General features: G+C 37.3%; 3 protein-coding genes across 5 annotated transcripts; 2 read left to right on the top strand and 1 right to left on the bottom strand.

The window, feature by feature from the left end:
• Positions 1-516: 516 nt before the first annotated feature.
• LOC127065496 (putative carbonic anhydrase 3) lies at positions 517-5,542 on the top strand. The gene is made up of 6 exons (XM_050997928.1): positions 517-859; positions 2,505-2,552; positions 3,425-3,580; positions 3,657-3,880; positions 4,138-4,371; positions 4,531-5,542. The coding sequence occupies exons 1-6, from the start codon at positions 823-825 to the stop codon at positions 4,711-4,713; spliced, it is 882 nt and encodes a 293-aa protein (XP_050853885.1). The 5' UTR covers positions 517-822; the 3' UTR covers positions 4,714-5,542.
• Positions 4,872-20,713, bottom strand: LOC127065477 (anosmin-1). 2 transcript variants are annotated; one of them, XM_050997874.1, is made up of 9 exons: positions 20,560-20,713; positions 20,224-20,400; positions 16,336-16,460; positions 10,331-10,523; positions 9,916-10,242; positions 7,514-7,710; positions 6,772-6,916; positions 6,343-6,563; positions 4,872-6,059 (listed from the first exon to the last, which is right to left on the bottom strand). In XM_050997874.1, the coding sequence occupies exons 2-9, from the start codon at positions 20,324-20,326 to the stop codon at positions 5,829-5,831; spliced, it is 1,542 nt and encodes a 513-aa protein (XP_050853831.1). In that variant the 5' UTR covers positions 20,327-20,400; positions 20,560-20,713; the 3' UTR covers positions 4,872-5,828. The 2 variants fall into 2 exon arrangements, with proteins under 2 accessions (XP_050853831.1, XP_050853830.1); XM_050997873.1 differs by having other exon boundaries at positions 20,224-20,433; positions 20,560-20,575.
• Positions 7,704-9,885, top strand: LOC127065487 (odorant receptor 67c-like). Of its 2 annotated transcripts, none has more exons than XM_050997908.1 (5): positions 7,704-8,993; positions 9,063-9,174; positions 9,227-9,331; positions 9,396-9,551; positions 9,617-9,885. In XM_050997908.1, exons 1-5 carry the CDS (start codon positions 8,227-8,229, stop codon positions 9,665-9,667), a joined length of 1,191 nt encoding a protein of 396 aa, XP_050853865.1. In that variant the 5' UTR covers positions 7,704-8,226; the 3' UTR covers positions 9,668-9,885. The 2 variants fall into 2 exon arrangements, with proteins under 2 accessions (XP_050853865.1, XP_050853866.1); XM_050997909.1 differs by having other exon boundaries at positions 9,063-9,162; positions 9,617-9,880.
• Positions 20,714-21,086: the final 373 nt, after the last annotated feature.

The following is a 21,086-nucleotide window of genomic DNA, read 5'->3' on the forward strand; positions in this document are numbered from 1 at the left end:
AATCAATAAACAAAGCTTGATATAACGACAAAATAATACGACGATATCGACAAATAAAATATATACATTTTTGAATATAAATGGACGCGATCGGTAAAAAAATCTTTCTGATAAATACTGTTGGATGTATAAATGTCAAAATTGAAATCTTTTTTATTTTCTTTTTTTTTCGAACGAAAAATTCACAATCACGAATCTGTTTGGGACGAGCGAACAACCTACGAACGAACGAACGAACGAACGAACGAACGAATGGCGTAGGTTCTGTCGATTGAAAAGTTCAGAGAGGAGAAGAGGTGCAACCAGCGTGTTTGAAGCACGAAGCCGGTCAATTGGACGAGGGAGGACGCGATCACGAAACGGCTGATCGCGCTGCTGGCTTCGTCCAGGCTCGTCGACGAAGCTCGTGCACACGTTAAATCTCGTCGATAGGTCCTCTCTCACATAATCTCGAGGGTTATTCAGTCAGATTTACGTCGTGTGTACAGCCAGCCAGTCAACCAGTCAACCAGTCAACCAGTCAGTCAGTCAGTCAGTCAGTCAGTCAGTCAGTCAGTCGTACACCCGACGCTGACACACGACAGTGTGTGTGTGTGCGCGCGTGTCTTTCTCTCTTTCTCTATTCATCTATCTATTCATCATCCATCTTTCTTTTTTTCCCTTATTTTCTCTCTCTCTCTCTCTCTCTCTCTCTCCTTACCTATCTCTTTCGAATTCTCTCATTTTTAAAAGCTCTATCTTTTTTTTCTACAAATTTTTTGGTTCTTTTCCTTTTTTTCCTTTTTCTTCTTCTTTTTCTTTTTCACTACTTTCTTTCACGAGATGTGGATTTATTCTACGTTCCTCGTCGTTATCGCAGGTAAAAAAAATACAAGCGGAATTTGAGATCTTTAAACTCCTCTTCTCTGTCTCTCTCTTTCTCTTTCTCTTTCTCTTTCTCTTTCTCTTTCTCTTTCTCTTTCTTTTTCTCTTTCTCTTTCTCTCGTAAGAGATGGAAAGTATTACTACAGACATTTAAAAAATAATTTTATAGGAAATGTAAGAGACGAGGATTATGTAAATCTGTCCCTCTCTTCTCCCTCCCTCTCTCTCTCTTTCTCTTTTTCTATCTATCTTTCCAAAGGGTGGCTTCGTTTAATTCGATTTTTCCCAGTCTTAAATCCCTCGGGTCATTCGTTTCCAACAATTTCATCATTTTTATTCGAGGAAGCCTGAAAAAAGAACTCCATGCCGTTGTTCCTTCGAAGTAGTTCGAAAGTTGTACATATATATATATATATATATATATATATTTTTTTTTTCTTGTTTTTGCGACGCTTCATCTACGAAACAACGTCAACGTAGATGACGACGACGACGATAATGAAATATTACACGATGATTGGACGGAAGTGCGAGTTGCGTTCGTTAAAATCTGCTGGTCGTTCGAACGATTCGACTCTGTAATATAATGATAATAATGGCTATCTATAAAGCGCCGGCGTTTCTCTCTACGTTATCCGATTGTGCTTCAATCAGGATGGATGTTCTTCATCGTCATCAATCGTCCCGTTCTCGGAAGTTTATATCTCCATCTCTTTCGTTCTCTTTCTCTCCCTCTATCTCTCTCTCTCTCTCTCTTTCTCTCTCTCGTTCTCGTTTCTCTCGTATCAATGATAACAAAAAGTGCGTACGTCGGATGGATGTTTCGCGCGAGTGACCAAATGAATCTGTGCTTGGGCTTAACGGTCAATGAGGTCAATTCTCTTTCCTGTCGTGCACATTCAATTACTTGTCGGGTTCATTGAGTGAATGCACTACCGACGAGGATACGTTCTTTCCCTTATTTTCTTTTCTTTTTTGTTTGTTTGTTTGTTTGTTGGTTGGTTGGTTTGTTTGTTGGTTGGTTGGTTTATTTATTTATTTATTTGTTTGTTCGTTCGTTTCTTTTGTTCGTTTTTCTTCGTTCCCACGTTTAATCGATCGAAAGATTAGTTTGCTAGAGAATCGAGAAGAATTTTTTTTTTTTTTTGTTCTTTCATTCAGTATTATGAGATTTCGGATGAAAAGGATATTTAAAATAAAAAGTAAATAAATAAGGGAAAAATACAAAAAATGGAAAGAGCAAACACAATAGAATTTTGTGTCAATGAATTTCATTAAATCAATCAATAAGTGTCTCGTTGTGGCGTTTCGCTCATTGTGACATTCGATGAGATGAGCTCGATTCGATAATGACTATTACGTTCGAGATGTCGTATTTATTTAGAGTTACCTGATCGAATCGATCAGAGGCATGGCAGTTCCGTTCGCAGCACTATCGTAATCGTACTTTTTCTCTCGTAATTTCAATCCAATCTAATTTCGATCGTGTGGTCGCGTAATCCTCTTTTGTGTCTTACAATTTTTTATATAAAACGATTTAGATAGAAAATCTACAATATATGTATATGTATATGTGTGTATTATTAGTTAGATTTTTATTTTTATTAGTTTAATTACTTTTTTGTTTGTTTTATTTCTAGGACTTCACACGGTCAGAACAGCTGATTGGTCTTATTGGGGGGATCATGGTAATTTCTCGTAATCAATTTTAATCTATAAAAATAAGATAATGAAAAAAGATAATAATTTTTTTACGATCCATCTATGATGAAATTACCGATAACGGCCGAGGACGAAGATAACGAATTGCTTACTTTTTAATCGTCGACAAATAGTAAGCAGAACGATCGAACGGTCGATAAACTATCTTTCTTTCTCTCTCTCTCGTTTTTCTTATTTTTTTTTTTTTTTTTTGTTTTCTCACGTGTACGATCGACGATTTAAAGAAATCGAAAAGGAAAAAAAAGAAACGTTGAGATTTACTCGTTTCATTTTTAATCGATACTTCATTTATCTGATTTTATGAACTCTTTTTTTTCTATAAATGATGTATAATATTAAATAACGCTTGTGTTTTACGTTCGCGTTTTATTCGAGATTACGATATTTTTTTCTCGAAACGACACGTCGGCACGTTACCGAACGTGACACCTGCTATTAAATCATAATCGTAAGATCATAAGATTCTTAACGTACGTTCTTAATTTCTGCACGGGCCATGCTTCTAATAATGTGACACTGTGAATTATATCGTACGCCTCGCTCAGACCAATTCTATTTCTAGCAAAATCGTAACCGACTTCGTAACTTCGTTCAATATAAATTTACTCGTACCTACGCGAGAAACTTCGCGACAAACTCATATCGCTGATAACTATTATATGAGATTGGATAATTTGCTGATAACTATTTTATGCGATTTGAGTTTGCGAGAGAAGTAGGTTAAACGATCAAACGTGTGAAAATTTTGTGAATGGAAAAGAAATGTTTCTTAAATTTTTTTTCTTTCCTTTTTTTTATTATTATTTTTTTTTTTTTTATTATTTTTTTTCTTATTTAGGTCCTGATAATTGGCCAGGACAATGCAAAACCGGAAAAAAACAATCGCCCATTAACATCGTTACGGTGAATACTATAAAAAAAGATTTGGGTGAGCTTAATTTCATACGATACGATCATTCGTTCACCGGTATGGTGACCAATAATGGGCATACCAGTAAGTAAAATATATATTAAATAATTCATTTCGATAAACATAACCATAATACCACGAATATTTTTATTTTCAACAGTACAAGTTAATCTTCACGATTCGCTAATGCAATTGGAAAGCGAATATCTTTCGTTGAAATATACCTTTGAACAATTACATTTTCATTGGGGATCCGAACATACCATAAATAATTATCGTTATCCATTGGAATTGCATTTGGTTCATTACAATGATCAATATAATAATGTCAGTATAGCTTCTGAGCATAAGAATGGTATAGTTGTGGTTACCGTATTATTCGAGGTAAATACGTCCACGTTGCATTTATTTTTGGCGTCCTCTCTCTCTCTCTCTCTCTCTCTCTCTATTTTTATAAAAAAGAAAAAAAAATAAAAATAAAAATATGTTGGTTGGATAGCGAAGGAGGGGGGAATATTTGAGAGACACGATAGAAGAGTATATTGAAAAACTTGAAAGTGTATCGAAGTTGAGTTATCAAAAAAAAAAAAAAAAACGAAAGAAAAGGGAAAAAAAATATATAATTGATAATTACGTTGTAGTTGAGTCAGGAGGATAATAAGGCATTAGATCCTATAATAAATGCAACCGAGCAAGTTTCACGATGGGTCGGAAGTAGTACAGCTGAATTAAGAGCAAAACTCGTCCCTCATTTACTCCTTCCGAATAATCGAAAGAGTTATTACACCTATGAAGGATCATTGACTACTCCTAATTGTCAGGAAGCAGTAACATGGTTCATAATGACTGAAAATCTCACGATATCCGAAGCTCAGGTAAATGAATACAAATACGCGATTAAAGGAGAAAATATCGAATTATTCATAAATTTGTTTAAGTTGAAGTGAAATTTCTTTTTTCTTTTTTTTTTTTTTAATTCTTTTCATTTTTTATTATTATTCTTTATTTTTTATTTTATTTATTTTTCATCGCAGTTGCGAGTCTTCCAAGGCGTCGAGTCAGCCAATGGAACGTTGAAATTTAATTATCGACCGAGCCAAAACGAAGGCGATCGAGAGATTTATCATCATCTTTCAGGATATTCCAATGCTAGAAAAATGTTTTCCGTTCATATATATCTTATCATTTTCTGCCTTTCCATTATGAAACTAACATAACTGCCAAATTCAGTGATTTTTTGAACGGTAATGACCTTACCAAAGATTAGTTAAGTATGTGAGAGATATATATATATATACACATATAGATTTCTTATTTTTTTTTTCGATAAAATGCAAAACGCGTTATTTTGTACGTAAAGTTTCCTTAATTATTGTTATTATTATTATTATTGTTATTATTATTATTATTATTAATCTTTTTTTTATGCATAACTGTTGATAATATTTAATTTAGCGGATTATCATTCGCAATTTTGCATTTTTTTCGAAATTTAGGATAAGGAAGTTTCTTTCTTTTCTCTTTTTTCTTTTTTTTTTTATACATAATTAAAGTTATTGTTATTTTACCAAAGAAATCTTGTGCCATTAGAAGGTGCCAAATAATGGAAACGTATTTTGTAATAAAAAAAAAGGATAGTCGAAATGTATATTGGTTAACATTTGAAAACACACTCGACAAAAAATATATTACTTACTAAAGGTGAAGTGTTACCTTTTCAAATATACACATATATATATATATATGTATATATATAAAAGATAATAGTATATATCATATAAAAAAATATTCACGATCTATGCTCATAATTATTATCTAATAGAAGACATTTGCTTTTCTCTTTTTCATTTCACGATTGAAACGAATCTATAATAACTGTACGATGAATGTTTCTTTTTTTATATAATCTCTTATATCAATCACATATCTGGTAATATATTGTACTATAGAATTAAGTGCCATAACAAACAACGACGTAACTATAAAAGGATTATTAAAAAAAAAAAAAAGAAAGAGAAGAAATAAAGTTAATCGATACAATACGATATACCTAATGCGTTAATAAGATTAAGAGTGATAAAGAATTTGCATAAGAAAAAATTTCGAGATGAAAATTCACATGTAAACGAATTGATGATGCATTTAAGTACAAACCACCATAGAATTAGGGTAGTTTTTGTTGACTCGTCGAAATATATATATATATATACATACATACATACATACATACATACATATATATATATATATAAATATAAATATAACATTGTATAATAAAACGAATTAATTTCTAATGAAAAATATCGAATCAATTTGTGAATTAATTTCAATGTCAATCTGTATCGTCGGAATATTTTTTACTCTTGGAAGATTTCTTTTTACATTGTGCAGCCTTGTTACTCGAATACTTCCATCTTTTTTCGTCGCGATCCTGTTGGCATCCCGTAGCGAAGAACTCTATGCTCGTACCGTGTTCGTCCCTTTTATCATTGCTATATAAATTTCTCACGTTGACGCTGTACGTGCAATCTTGTTTAAGATTACGTAGATCGTAATGGGGCGTCTGCGAAATAAAAATATTTTCTTTTCTTTTTCTTTTTTTTTTTTCTTTTAACAATCTCAAGAGATCGTATATTAGATATGGAAAGATACCGATCGAACTATCGTCGATCGAGATCTATAGGAACGTCTGTAATCTAAGTAGTTAGAGCAAATATATGGCCAGACGATATCTCACAAACTATTCATTCAATTTCTATTTACTTAATAGGATAAATATTTTCATCGTTATCACGAGCAATCGATTAACGGTAAACAAGATAAGAGGAGGAAGACCAGAAGATTACCTGAATCGTTTTCCACGATGATCTCTTTTTCGTATTCACATTGTCCTCGTAGATCGACGTAGTACATGATTCTTCCTTCCAACTGATATTATACATTTTTGCATCTTGATTAATTGGCCATACCAATCGTACCTTAACGTCACCACAATGACATATCATTCTTCTTACGTGAAGACCTTCCTGATATCTTTCGCACCTGCGAGAACGTCTTCCGACGTCGGCTTCAATTCAAAGTGCACTTTTTCGATGACTTATTCGACATTCGTTCTTATTCGTCGTCGAGTAAAGAAAGATACAGACAAAAAAAGGAAGAAGAAGACGAGGAAGAAAAAGTAGAAGAAGGTAAAAAAAAATAGGAGAAAGAGGAAAAGTAGTAGAGAGAATCCTGTCGAGTATTTAAAAAAGAAAAAGAAAAAATCGAGTTCTTACCAAAGGCCATATAATCCGTTGCGTTGAAAACTTTTGACGCCTTTCGAGAGGCCAGACGTCTTCCACCGTACAACGCAACCGCTTGGACTTGAAGAAAGTATTGACACTTTGGTTCTAAGTTCTTCAACTCGTAACAAGTTTTATCCTGGGACAAAAAGTTTGAAAATTCGTCGATACGAATGTCATTGGAAAGTAGAACATCTAACGTTTCTTCTCTTTCACGTTTTAATTACATTCTCAACGAAATTGCAAGAAATTTGTTCTCGTAAGATTTGGGATAGACAACAAACGAGACAAGAAAGTAAGAATAAGAAAAATATTTCTACGAATTTGTCGAGGGGTAAAAGTGATGTTGATGTTAATAACGTGTAGAAAAATTATACGATATGTCTGGTTTTAATTGTATCTTACGCGATTCGAGAACATTACTTATTATTTTATTTTTATATATATATAAATCTTTAATTTATTCGTAATTATAATATATATATATAAATATCTATATATATATATATTTATTTCAATTATTATTTATTATTTATTCATATAAATATATTATTGTAACTGATATCGAATTGTTTGAAAAATATTATCTACTGAACGCCTTCGTTCAGTAATTAATTACTTTAGCAGCCATTTAAATAATTATACATTAAAAACCGGACACACGTAACTACTTACTTAACACGTGTACGATCGAATTAGAAATTTTTTCAAGATATTAGATGATTACGAATTTTACCTTTAGAACGGTCCTGTGATATACGAGTACAGAGTCGTTCGTTGGACTGTGAATGCGTCTGCTCCAGAAAACTTTGTAAAAGGTTATCGGAACGTCCGATGCGGGTTTAACCCATCGGAGATTGATTCTCAACTTTCCACCGACCAAACGTGCCCCTGAAAGGGTCAGGTTCTGTGGTTCTTTAGGATTTCGTGGCTCTGAAAATAAAAAAAGAAAAAAAGGTGACAGGTTTAGCGATACGTTCTTCCACCAACTATCGATTTCTGCATAATAATCTCAAAGGGAAATTGCACCTTTCAACTTTCATTAATATATTATACGATGATTATAGTCGGACAAAGTTAAGCCGATTAAAAAGGACGAACAACCTTTCTTTTTCTTCTTCTTCTTCTTTTTTTTTTTTTAGATGTCAGAAATTATCACTTATTTTTTTTGCGTTTCGAACAAAAGGGGATATTTTCGATCGATTAATAATTAGACGTTTGACGAGAAACACGAGGGTAATTATTAATAATTGGAAACGTATGCATATTTCAATAGCGAGACAAAGTATATATATATATATGTATGTGTATGTATATGTGGGTGTGTAAATAATAAATTAGAAAGGATATTGGGGTTGTACTTGAAGGGAAAGACAGTCGCTATAGAACCTCTACGAAGTGCGGATCGGTCTACGTAAATAATTCTATAAATTTCAATCGTTCTTATCGATGTCTATCAATTTTCAAAATACCAATCGGTTGAACGCCTTAGCCAATTTGCTTTCGGGCAATGTTTTACCCGTAACTTCAGATGGATCTGAATTATCCTTGCTATCCAAGTTATACGCCATTTCGACTTGGATAATAGTATTAATATATACAAGTGGTTGTGTCATTGCAATATTTCGTGTGTCCAAGGAATATGCCTTGAGAGAGTGTACAGTGAATTTAATAATCGTCGTTGAGGTTTTTTTCAATATCTTTCATATGTACCACCAAAGGGATCTTTTGAAACGATTGATCGACAATTACAATCTTCTATTTTCTATGGGTAACGATTTATTAAAAACCACAGTTGTAACTTATATTGGACCCGTAGAAAAAATGTTGAAATTTTATGCGATCACTGAAGTCTGTACGGTTGTATTTTGGGTCTCAACGTCACTGGTGACGGTGTTTCAAAAAGAAGAATTCGTACACGAGGATTACGCTTTGCCGATTAGTTTCTCCGAGGAACCAATCTCTCGTAACGTTTATATCGTAAATGTCGTCGTTGAGATATTCGGATCTGGTTATTTGATTTTCAAAAAGGTCAGTGCTGATATATATACTTTGCATTTGATACTATTGTTAACGTCGCAATACAAGTATATGAAAATGAAATTCGGGATGATATTTCGAAGAAAAGATAATTCCTCAAAATCGAGATATCAAAGTGATCGTGTCATCGAGAAAGAACTCGATTCTTTGTTTCGTCATCATTCCGTCGTTGTTCGGTAAGTCGGTCATTTATTTCGTTAAAAATGATTTCTTTTATTTATTCTTTTATTTATTTTTCTTTTCAGGAGCACGATCATGCTGAAGGAAATACTTTCGTTCAACGTCTGTGTCGTTCATTTGGATAGCGTCTTTCGATTTTGCTTTTTAAGCTTCATGCTTGCCATGGTATCGTTTGTGGTATGTTTTTAACGTAACATCAACGTCGTTTAATTCGATTTTATTCTTTTAGAACATGACAGTGGATATCGAAGGATGTATATTAATATCGTATACCGTTGCCGCTATTTTACAATTGTATATAATTTGTTTCTACGTACAGGAACTTTTCGAAATGGTGAGTCTCCATAATAACAAAGAGATCATCGATTAATTCAATCGTAAATCTCTTGTAATTAAAGGGTTCGATATTGGCGGATGACGCTTTTCACGAGGAATGGTATTCCTGCGAATTATTGGTGAGAAAAAATTTCAGAATAATGATACATGCGAATAAGTTGAAGTGTCAGCTAGCTCCATGTCAAAGCGTCGACTTGTCCTTACCATCCTTTATGCAGGTAAAAGAAAATCCAAAGATAATGAAACTTTCATCGCTCGTTTCTAATTAGAATTTTTTTTTCAGATTATCAATCAAGCCTACTCCGCGTGTCTGCTCTTTTTGAAGATGAAATAAAACCGGTTTGAAGGTGGAAGGAAGGTGGGTCCCACCCCCACCCCCCACCCCGCGCAAAAAATATCTCTCTCTTTACGAGAATTTCATTTTGATGAGGTGCACGCGCTACTTCACCGAAACCGATTGTAAATGGGATCAATAAGAAATTGATTGTATCGACGATTCTATCTTTTCCCTCATAGTACGAATTTGTTTAAATCTTACCAATCGATTTCTGTAAAAATAAGTTACGAATTTTTGATAATCACCTTTCGTCTTGAAAGGTCTCGATGGTTGAGAGTAACCCTTCGAGCCGTTCCCATTGATGGCTGCAACACGAAATTGATACCAATGGCCTGTCTTCAATCGACCACGAAGAGTCGCGTGAGGTTTCGTAGAAACGTGTCGAACGGTCCATGAACTTAATCTGGATTCTAAATAACGTGGACCGATAAGATGACGTTCCTCCACTAAATATCTGACATCCCCATTACCGGATACGTTTGAATAAACATGTCCAATGTTTCGCCAATTCAAATGGATTAGATTACTTTTTTGTTGTCTTATTTGTAGATTTTGCGGGATCGGTGGTAAATCTGGAATTTTAGAAAAGTTTTGTTAGATAATTCAAACGCTTGAGTGTTGAAATTCATTATGAAAAATATATTGATATCGTTGGTTTACCAGTTATGTTGTCTAAACCGACAGGATGCATACACGTGACTCCGCAATCGTGCGAACAACATTTTGTCAAGTCTGGACAACGTGAATCGCTATCGCAAGCGATCAAACAAACGGCTTCGAAGGGTGACATGAAAGCAGTGTCAGGACAATAACCAGGTTTCGAGTAATTCGATGCTAGACAATTTTCTATACACTGAAACAATGTACAAATATTTCTCTTCTCTTCTAACTATTGAGGATTTTTTTTCTTTTTTCTTCTTTTTTCCTTTTTTTTTTTTCTTTTATACACTTTTGTGTTATTACTTCAAGATATACCGCTTGAAAGTTAAACGATGTTTTCTCAATTAAAAAAAGAAGATAAAAAAAAATCGCAGTTAACGTATCATGGTAGATCGCTCGTACGTTTTCGTTGTCCCCGTGTGAAATTGTCCCCGATTTCGAAGCACCAAACGAGAACTCTCCGATCATCGTAACGTATATAATTATCTTAGGAATTATTTTTGTAAAGCGATCCGATTGAAAAGGATTTCTTCGTTATCTTACCACAAAATTACTTTTCGAGTGAAGGAAAGAGGAAGAGAGAGAGAGAGGGAGAGAAGAAAGAGAAAAGAGAGAGCTAAAGATTCGACTTATTCGCTCGATCCGATCATCATCTTCCATTTCTTCAGTTTCGAATTGGATATAATCAACGAAACGTTAATTACCATTAATATCATTTTCATAAAGTAGACTTCAAAAAAATCTTCGTTTTGAAAACATTCGTTTTATCTCTTGGCACGACTTTATTAAACGTTCCCATCGATATATTCGCAACTTGATAATTATTAAATCCGATACACGTGCGTTAAAACATATTAAGAAACTCGAAACTTCGATCTCCGAATTTACCAAAGTAATTTTCCCCGATAGATCTTGCTCTTAGCGTATCAATAACGGATGCAAGCACAAGGTTGAATGTCGGGAAAACTAGCTTTTTCCTTTACGATCAATGACTCGGAATGCTTCGATGTGGTCGCTGAGAAAAGATTTATGTTAGAGATATGTAAGTCTTCTTAGGAGGAAGAAATCAGAGGAAGGAAGGAAGAAAGGAAGGAAGCAAGCAATAGAAGAGGAAAAGAGATATATCGCTTTTCGATTCCCTTTATCCATTTCTCTTTCTCTTTCTCTCTTTCTCTCTCTTTCTCTCTTTCTCTCTCTCTCTCTCTCTCTCTCTCTCTCTTTCTCTTTCCCTTTATCTAGATCAGATCCTCGAAGGAAATTCAGAAACGTTTTCAGCGTTAGTAGTTCCGAACACCGAGGGTATTCGCTCGGACTGTCCTGGCTGTCGCAGAAGAGGCATATATCATTCGAACGGTCGAAGAAACTGGTTCGCTTACTTATTGGCCTACTTTTTACGAGCAATGTAGAGAGGCGAACGTGTGCTTGCCTCGGCATCGGTGATCGCCCTACGGGGGCCGTTGACCAGCTAATGAGAGAACTTCGCTACGAAGATATCAGAAGATACCGAATGATCAACATTGTTGTTATCGTAAAACTTCATTTTACTCAACCTTAACCTACTCCGATTTTATTCTCGTTTTTTTTCTCTTTCTCTCTTTTCATTCAGTCATTGATCTCTTTCCTTTCTAGATCGTCTTTTAGAATTTCTTTTAAATCCTCGAGCAGACTCGCGAAATCCTGTCTCGATGTTCGATCGTTTTGGATCCTTCAGAAAACAAGGGACAATGGATCTATATATATATTTCGTTCTCGATTCTTAACGAAAAAAAATCATTTATTTTCTTCTTAGGAGAGCTATTAGATACGACTATTTGACTATGTCGAGTTTAGTCGAGTCGAATAGCGTCGCGTCGCTTCGTGACTTTGTAAGAGATAACTGCGCAAGTTCCGCAAAGCGCGCAAGTTTCTTTTGCCAATGACTCCGATGGGAATATCACGAATCGTATCATTGGTATAACCTTCTTTACTTAAATAATCTTTACATTTCGAAACTGTCGTCCTCGGTTGGCGAACGGCGTACGCAATAAACGACATAATCCAGAAGACAAGTTCGCCGTGAAGATTCGGACTTGACAGAGAAAGAGAGAAAGAGAGAAAGAGAGAAAGAGAGAGAGAGAAAAAGAATTCAACCATCAACGAGGCCTCGCATTATGCTCGAAAAGACGGCACACGATGGTTCACGACCTTCGATTTCTCGAGAGGAGAGAAGTGTAAAAGAAGAGAAGGAAGAAACGGGAAAGAAGAAGGAGAAGGTGGTAGCGGTGTTGGTGCTGTTGATGCTGGTGATGGGATTGGGTAGGCAATGTAGAAGAGAAGAAGATGATGAAGAAGAAGAAAACTACAAGGAAGAAAAAGAGAAGAAAGCGCGAAAGTTAACGAAGTCGACCGCAAAGGAACGCCGACGAAACGCAACGATATTGTAAACTGAAATTGTAATCCTCCCGCGATTCGTACTTGAATTAAGTCCAAGAAGGTCCTATCACGACTCGGCTCTTCCAACTTCGTTCGAAGACCGGACTTGTTTCTCTCTTTCACTCGTTCTCTCTCTCTCTTTCTCTCTGACTTTCTTTTCCTCTCAACCCCGTTCTTTCTTCATCATCTTCTGCATCAATTCAGAATCACGATCGCGTTGAGAAGAAAAGAAGGAAGCTTTTATCACCGTTCCCATTCGTGTTCCGATGACGACCGATCGTGGCGCCATTAACGAGGTGGATCGGCAGAAATCTCAATCTCTGCTCCTCTCTCTCTCTCTCTCTCTCTCCTTTTCTCTCTCTTTCTCTCTCTTTTTCTCTCTCTCCTTATAAAAGGATTCGTCGCGCGAAGATAGCCTGTAATTTCCAAGAGGGTAAATTAATGAAGTTTGTGTCCGAGAAACTTCTGGACCGCCCTCGTTGGCCCGAAGCAACATTGTTAACGAAATTGTATGGTGATTCATGCCGGGTCAATTTTTTACCTGTCGCGGAAATGAATAACTTTCAAGCGGAGAAGTAACCGTCCTCTTTCTTTTTCTTTCTCTCTACCTCTCTCCCTTTTCTTCCTCTCTACCTTTTCTCAGGTCAACATGAACTCTCCGATGCAATCAAAGGAAAGAAGATATTAAAGGTAGCCTTATGGTAACCATAAAGTTGCACAGCAACTTTTGATTGAGAGATGAGCAATCTTCGATCATCGGTTATCTCTTCTCCTTCTTCTTCGTCTTCGTCTTCGTCTTCGCCTTCGTCTTCTCCTCCTCCTCCTCCTCCTCCTCCTCCTCCTCCTTCTTCTTCTTCTTCTTTTTGCAACCAAATCGTAAGCAACGATTCCGTTTAACGAACTCTTTGAATTAACTAGCAAGATACATCGAACAAATATCCATTAAAGGTTGTATGTAAATTGGAGATAAGATTCACCGACAACCTTACAACAAAAGAAAGAACGATAGTGAAGTATAGGGAGAAGAGAAAGAAAACATTTCATCTCTTAAAGATGACGAAGCAATCCGGCCAACAAGGAGAGGTTCAGCTTGCTACTTTGAAGTCTTAGCACCGAGAAGCAAACACGTTTTCCAATTCCGACAGCGGCCAATCATAAACTTTGCGAAGTTCATTCGTGACACATACGGATGTTCATAATTCAACGAGCCGAGAAATGAAGTCCGATTTTGACACATGCTCGTGATCGATCGAGGCGAGGTACCAGGTAGATTTAACTTTGCGATAACGGGTACATACGATGTTGCTTTGCAACATTCGAAGAGCTACCCTTCGAGATTCCATTGTGAAACAAAACAAACGAAGAAAAAAGAAATACGTAGTTAAATCGATGGATGGATGGATGGATGGATGGATGGATGGATGGGTGGATGGATGGATGGATGGATGGATGGATGGATGGATGGATGGATGGATGAATGTTCGACTTTTTCGAGGAAATGAAACTTTACCACATGAAACATATTTCCATCCTACGACAAATTATATTTTATGGAATCACCGGTTAAACCACTTACCGATTCAGATCAACTCGTAAATGAAATTTTTATATCCGCGAATTATTTTAATCGATATAATCTTCTTTACGAGTTAACCGCTAATATACCGCAAAGGATTTGAGGATGTTTGGCCGGCGTTTCGCGAGTTTTCCAAAGAGCAAACGGTGTACGATCTAATGTCACCGTGAAGATTGATCGCCGGTGCAACAGGGATAAGAACCTGTTTTCGATAATGTCGGAAGATACGTTTCTAGTCCGCCTATAGAGAGACGGAGATAAAAAGAGAGAACGAGAGAGAAAGAGAGAGAGAGAGAGAAAGAGAGAGAGCAAGAAAGAGAAAGGAAAGAGAAAGAAGATAACAAAAAGAGATGAGTAGAGGGAGTCACAACATTGGAACTCGCGTTACGCGTTGCCGGTGTAAGCTTTTATAGGCTATTACTTCGGAGACTTTATTGCCACCCGCCAGTCAAAGCTTCAGGGCTATCTCCTCCACCTTTGTCATAGTCCTCTATACCGGTACAACCGATTGCCTGAATCATTGCGAACGTTATGCAGCCAAGAGAGAAACGAGAGAGAGAGAGAGAGAGAGAGAGAGAGAGGAGAGTATTAGCAATAAAGGAACTCATTGGAATCACCCAATCGTAAGTCATATGTGTGTAACTGAAAAGTCAAAAACTATAACACGATGGTGATTCTCTCATCGACGCTCAAAATAACATTTGTCTTTGGACAAAACGTTCGATTAACGATTACTATTGGATAATCGATAATCAAAAATTGGACAATGATTTCAAAGTTTAGCGAAGATTTAACGTTAGATAATAGGTAGGAAAGAAAAATAAAAAATTATAAAAATGTAGAAAGAGAGAGAGAGAGAAAGAGACAAGTGCGTGGACGTTAAATATTAATGAACAGTCACATCCATAATGAAACGTGGAACGATTTGTAAGTACGCAGGTTGGATTTATCGAGGAAATGACGAGATACGAGTGAGTTAATCGTGTGTCGAGGAAATAAGAAGAAAAATAAAGAAAGAACAAAAAAAGGACAAGGGGAAAAAAGAAACGAGAAGAAAAAAGAAAGGACAAAAAGTAGAAAAAAGTTTGAAGAAGAAAAGGAAAGAGAAGCAGAAGGACGAGGAAGAGGAGCAAGAGGATGAAGAGAAGGAGGAGGAGGAGGAGGAGGAGGAGGTGGTGGAGGATAAGAGGTAGAAACACGAGATGGAAGGACAAGGTCCAAGTTCCCAGGAAACCACGCTTACGTATAAACGGTTTGCTTGCATCGCGTTTATTTGCGAGGATCGAGGAATCTCTTTCTCCGGCACTTTCGCCCTCGAAATCGCGTGGATCCTTCGGCTCGATTAGCATTTTCGAAGTTCCACCTCTTGCCGCGAGCGAACCCCATAAATCGTCGAGCGTGACGATGATTCAAGTGGACGCGGATTCAGGGACATTCGCATAATTAATTAGATGCGGACGAAAGTGCACAAAGCCTCGAACGCCGAATGATTCATGCTTGCTTCTGCTTGAGTTTAAACAGCTACGATGTCCGTGGTCGCGCGCACGCATATATACACGCATGCGTGCGTTTAAGCGCGCATGCACACATACATACGCGCACACGCATACGCATACATATTCACAAAGAGAGAGAAAGAGAGAGAGAGACGCACATACGTGTAAGTACGCGCATGCGAAGAGAGAAAACCGACTGGTCCGGTGATTTTATCACGATATAAATTTTAAATCGTTCCGCGCTTCGAACAAAGTACTACACTCGCGTTATACTCTTCTTTGCGTTAGCCGCGCCTTTACTCAGCCTCAGGATTGGCCATTTTTGCACACTTGCTCGATCGTTTCGTTGAGGAAGAAATTGATCGACGAAGAAATCGATCGAAGCAAATTTAACGCTCTTCTTCCTCTTTCTTTCTTTCTCTCTACCTACCTACCTATCTATCTACTTATATATATACATAATATATATATATGTGTGTATATATATATATCGTTCTCTCTCGAATCTGATTAAATTTTACCTCGTCCGGATGATTATCCCCGCAGCGTGCGTCGCATCTGGCGACTCTGATCGAGTCGTACTCCTCGACGTACTTTGTCCACGAGGCGAAACATCCTGGCAGTAGTAACCACCATGGCCACCACTCTGCGAAGGAATAAATGAAAAAAAGAAAAGAAAGGGATCTGTTGTGTCTACCTATAAAAATATAATATATACCAGGATACGTATATTTAACATATCTATACGTATAACGAAGAGAGAGAGAAAGAGAGAGAGAGAGAGAGAGAGAAAAGAAAGAGAGAGGGAGAAAAAGAGGGAGGGAGATAAAGAAAGGATAGATACACGCGACGAGGGAAGGAAAATTCAAAATAAATCTCCGTAGATCACAATATCGACGAGCGTACACAGAAAGTAGTAACATAAACGATTGTAGTAAACGTTTACGGGTTGAGATATGGCCGGGTTACCATTTCACGCCTCATTAAAGGGATCTAATGGATCTCGCACGTGCGCTCGCGCGCGCATGCAAGAGAAAGAAAGAGAAAGAGAGAAAGAAAGGCAGGGAGGAGAAAACAACCGGCCTAACCGTTCGTTCGTTCGTTCGTTCGTTCGTTCGTTCGTTCGTTCGTTCGTTCGTTCGTTCGTTTTTTCGTTCTTCCGTTCGTTCTTTCTATAAATATATAGATATACCAAACCCGAGAAAATAACGAATCCGTTTAAAAGCTAGGACTTTATGTGTACATGAGTTACACCTATATAATAATGCGTGCGATGTTTCTGGAATTTCTGATACCTCGTGAAAAATCCTTGAGGATAGGACGTAGGTACTTAACGTTTTAACATAAGGATTCCTAGAAAGAGAAACGCATCGGATGAATCTCATAATGGAAGACCTTTAATACCCGTTCTTTCTCTCTCTCTCTCTCTCTTTACTTCGAGAGCTAACCGATCCAAGAAGTTCTCTGGCTATCATTACGATCTTAACGTTTTACGTTAAAAGCGAAAAAGCAGGCGCGACCTTCTTATTCGTCGGACTCTCGATAGGAATTCCGAAGGAGGAGTAGTAGTCGAGAAGAAGACTTCCTTCGCTCTCCTCGGGAACTCGGGGACCACGGTATCTCGATCGCGATCGTCCGCATAAATCGTATTTTGCTAAATCGGAGAACAATCTTCTTCTCTTTGGATTCGAAGCGGGCTCTTTCTCTCTTTCTCTCTCTCTCTCTCTTTCTCTCTCTCTCTCTTTTTCTTTCTTTCTTTCCATCTATCCCTCTCCGTTTCGCGTACGAGCGCTTCTTTCACCGGCGTTCGAAAGTAAAAAAGACGAATTCCTAAACAAGTTAAGTGGCGATCGAAGGTACCCAAGTCGTGGTACCGGCTTACAAGCTGCTAAGCCTCTTCTTCGACGAAGCGCCATCGTGGAAGATGCAATAGGAATGTGGAAAACGTTTCTATACTCTTTCTTTTATTATCTATCCTATCTATACTATCTAAACAGATATATATATATATATATATATATATATATATATATGTTCATCTTTATATATCCATCTATCCTCCCTTTTTTTATCTTTCCATTTAGAATTTTAAAATAAGCACAAGAGAGTTTTCCACGGCGACAGTTTATCTTCTTCCTCTTTTTTCTTAACGTCGTCTATCGTCGTTTATCGTTGATTTTTCTCCTTAAAGGGAGGGTAAAAAGGGAAGAAAAAAAGGAGCAAGGGGAAAAAAGAAGAAGAAGAAAGAGGAAAGTACGCTTCAAAGATTTCATTGACCATCGATCGATCGACCCTTTTAGTCTTGACCTTGTCGAGTAACGAGTTACGATATTTTCATTCTATACGAACTCGAGCGAATTCTCGAAATGGCACTGACCCGATCAAGATGCTGAATCTCTTTCTTTCCTTTTTTCTTTCATTCTTTCTTTCTTTTATTCGATCGTGTCTCAATAAACTTTTTCACGATCGAACTTTTTTATTTCGTTTTTTGGCTTTTACCCGAGCGTCGTCACGCCTTCGATACGAAGAAACTTTCATTTGATAAATTTCACGTGGGAATATCGAAATGTCACGATTGCGATATGCTGTTTTGTACCGTTGTACGTTCACGTAATTAACAGTACCGATCGAGGAAACTAACCGAACGAACCTACGATCGTACGAACGTACGTACGTACGTATGAACGAACCAACGAACGACTGAAAATGTCTTCTTGAGAAAAAGCGTATGTCTCACGATCGGTCCTGCTTCTAAAATTTCGTATGCGTTTGCGAGTATAAGAGAAATACGAGACGCCAATGCAGTCGAAACATCGAATTGTTTTGCATTGCCACACGTCGTAAAAGAGAAAGGATAGAGAGAGACAGAGAGAGAGAGAGAGTAGAGAGTAGAGAAAGAGAGAAAGAAAATGTGTATGAGTGTATGTGTATGTGAGAGAGAAAGAGAGAGAGAGAGAGAGAGAGAACTTGAAACTTTATTTCGTTTATCTCTAGAAATGACAAAGATAGATCGATCGATTGATCGATCGATCAAAATAAGTTCGATCTTTGATAAAAATATTTTTTTTTTTTTCTTAACGATTACCACAGTTCTAATTATTATTTTATTTAACTTGAGAATTGAAGTAAAAAAAAGAAAACAGGAGATCGATCGATGTTTCAGAAATAAGTTGAAATCGTTCTTTTTTCTTTTCTTTTCGTTTAATGTCGAGAAACATGGGACGAACGTTAGAAAGTTCGAGTAGATCAGAGGGGAATCTTACATAGATGTCTAACTGACAGTCGAGAAGACGCGTACAACCTTTCTTTTACACCTTCCGTCTCGATCGTATCTGTCTGGATTAGCGGTCCTTAGTCAGACGTGCGTTTCAAGGAAAGTTCACTTCCGACTAGTTCGTGCACTTTTCACCGTACAAACGATGCTTCCCTTTTCCCGATGCATCATCCTCGTATCGTTTATTTAAAAATTCCAATTTAAACTTCCGTGTTTCTAATTTTATTATTTATAAAGATACTTATTCATGGTATAACGATATTTACATTAATATTTGACAAGCGATAATTCGAATACGAAAGATACAACGAATTATATACACATACATATACAGACATATATATATATGTATATAATACGTGTGTATATGTGTGTATATATATGTATATATATATATATGTATACATATGTATGTGTGTGTGTAAACGAGATCGTTAGAAATCTGTCCCTTATTATCCTGAACGATATTCGACCGCTTTGCAGGAAGGATTTTATCGAAAGCGATGACTCATATACCTGTTTCCTTAATGCCAGTTCGACTTTATTCACAAAACTAATCCCTGCGATACCTCGAGAGGAACGTTCTCTCGGTCCTGTTCGATCGACTGTTAAATCCTAAATCTTTTTTCGAGGGCACTCGCGAAGGTAATATATGCTAAGGTTGTCCTTGATCGATGATACGCGAGTTAGAATCCGAAAATGTAGTTTCTTTGTCCGACAAAGATAACTCGAATTATTCCGAAATTCTATGAATTTCTTAATGAAAGAATGAGAAAAGAAAAGGAGACGAACGAAAAAGAAAAAAGAGAAGAAGATGAAGAAGAAGAAGAAGAAAAAAAAGGGAAATGGAAAAAAAGTAAAGAAAAGATTCACGACGAATAAAAGATTCACACTTCGAATCGAACGAATTACTCACACTTGTGACGTGGACGCAACACCCCCTTTCTCCCTCGTCCCCCCATCCCTCCCACCCGCCTAAAAAAGAAAAGGTTAAAATCATTCTGAAAAGAGAAGGAGAAAGAGAAAAGAACAAACGAGGTACACGCACGTGGTGAGAGAACAAGGGGGAACTCGATAGAAAATTAGGGCTGGAGCTTCGCTCGTATCTCCTACCCTTCGGTCTATACATACGTACTTTTAAGGGTGGTGGTGGTAGGTGGTGGCCGCCAGCCGTTGCTGCCTTCGATGCTGCTAGAGCCCGAGTTGCGTTTGGACGTTGGCCTACCGGGTGGAAGCATCGAGCCGCTTGCCAAAGGGACTTTCGCCGTCAGCTGAAGTCTAACGAAGATGGTAGACGTCCTTGGATAATATTCTTGGACGTTCGAAAAAATGATCCTTTTTATCACTGAGAACGAGAACGACAATCGAAAACGAGAAGAACGTCCTCCTCGTAAACGAACATTCAAAGAGAGAAAACGAAACGCAGCGGTTACGATCGAGACGAGGCCGTTCGAACTGGGATCGAGCTTACTTTCCTGACCGGGCCGATCCTGCTGCTGCTGTTGCTGGTGGTGGTGCTGCTGCTGGTGCTGCTGCTGCTGGTGCTGCTGCTGTTGGTGCTGGTGCTGCTGCTGCTGGTGCTGCTGCTGCTGGTGCTGGTGCTGCTGCTGCTGCTGCTGGTGCTGGTGCTGCTGCTGCTTGCCTGCCGCTTGCCTCCCCCAGCACTTCTCCTACTCTAACTCCGGCCCACACCATTCGTTTCCACCACCCTTCTACCACCCATCGCAATGACCGAATCATTAAGTTCAGGAAGGGTCCTGCCTTCGTTAAAGAATCTCTGCGTACTGATCGTTCGATTTCTTTCTTTATCCTATTCCCTACTCCATTTCTTTTTTATTATTCTTTTCATTTTATTCCTACATCTCTTACCAATGACTATTAAACTCTTCTTTCTTTCTTTCTTTTTTTTTTCTTTCTTTCTTTCTTGTTTGCTTTCTTTCTTCTTTCCTTCCCATTTTCCTACCTTTCTCCCTTCTTCCTTTCCTTCCTTTCTCCCTT

Source organism: Vespula vulgaris, chromosome 8, assembly GCF_905475345.1.
Source record: "Vespula vulgaris chromosome 8, iyVesVulg1.1, whole genome shotgun sequence".
Taxonomy (NCBI): Eukaryota; Metazoa; Arthropoda; class Insecta; order Hymenoptera; family Vespidae; genus Vespula; species Vespula vulgaris.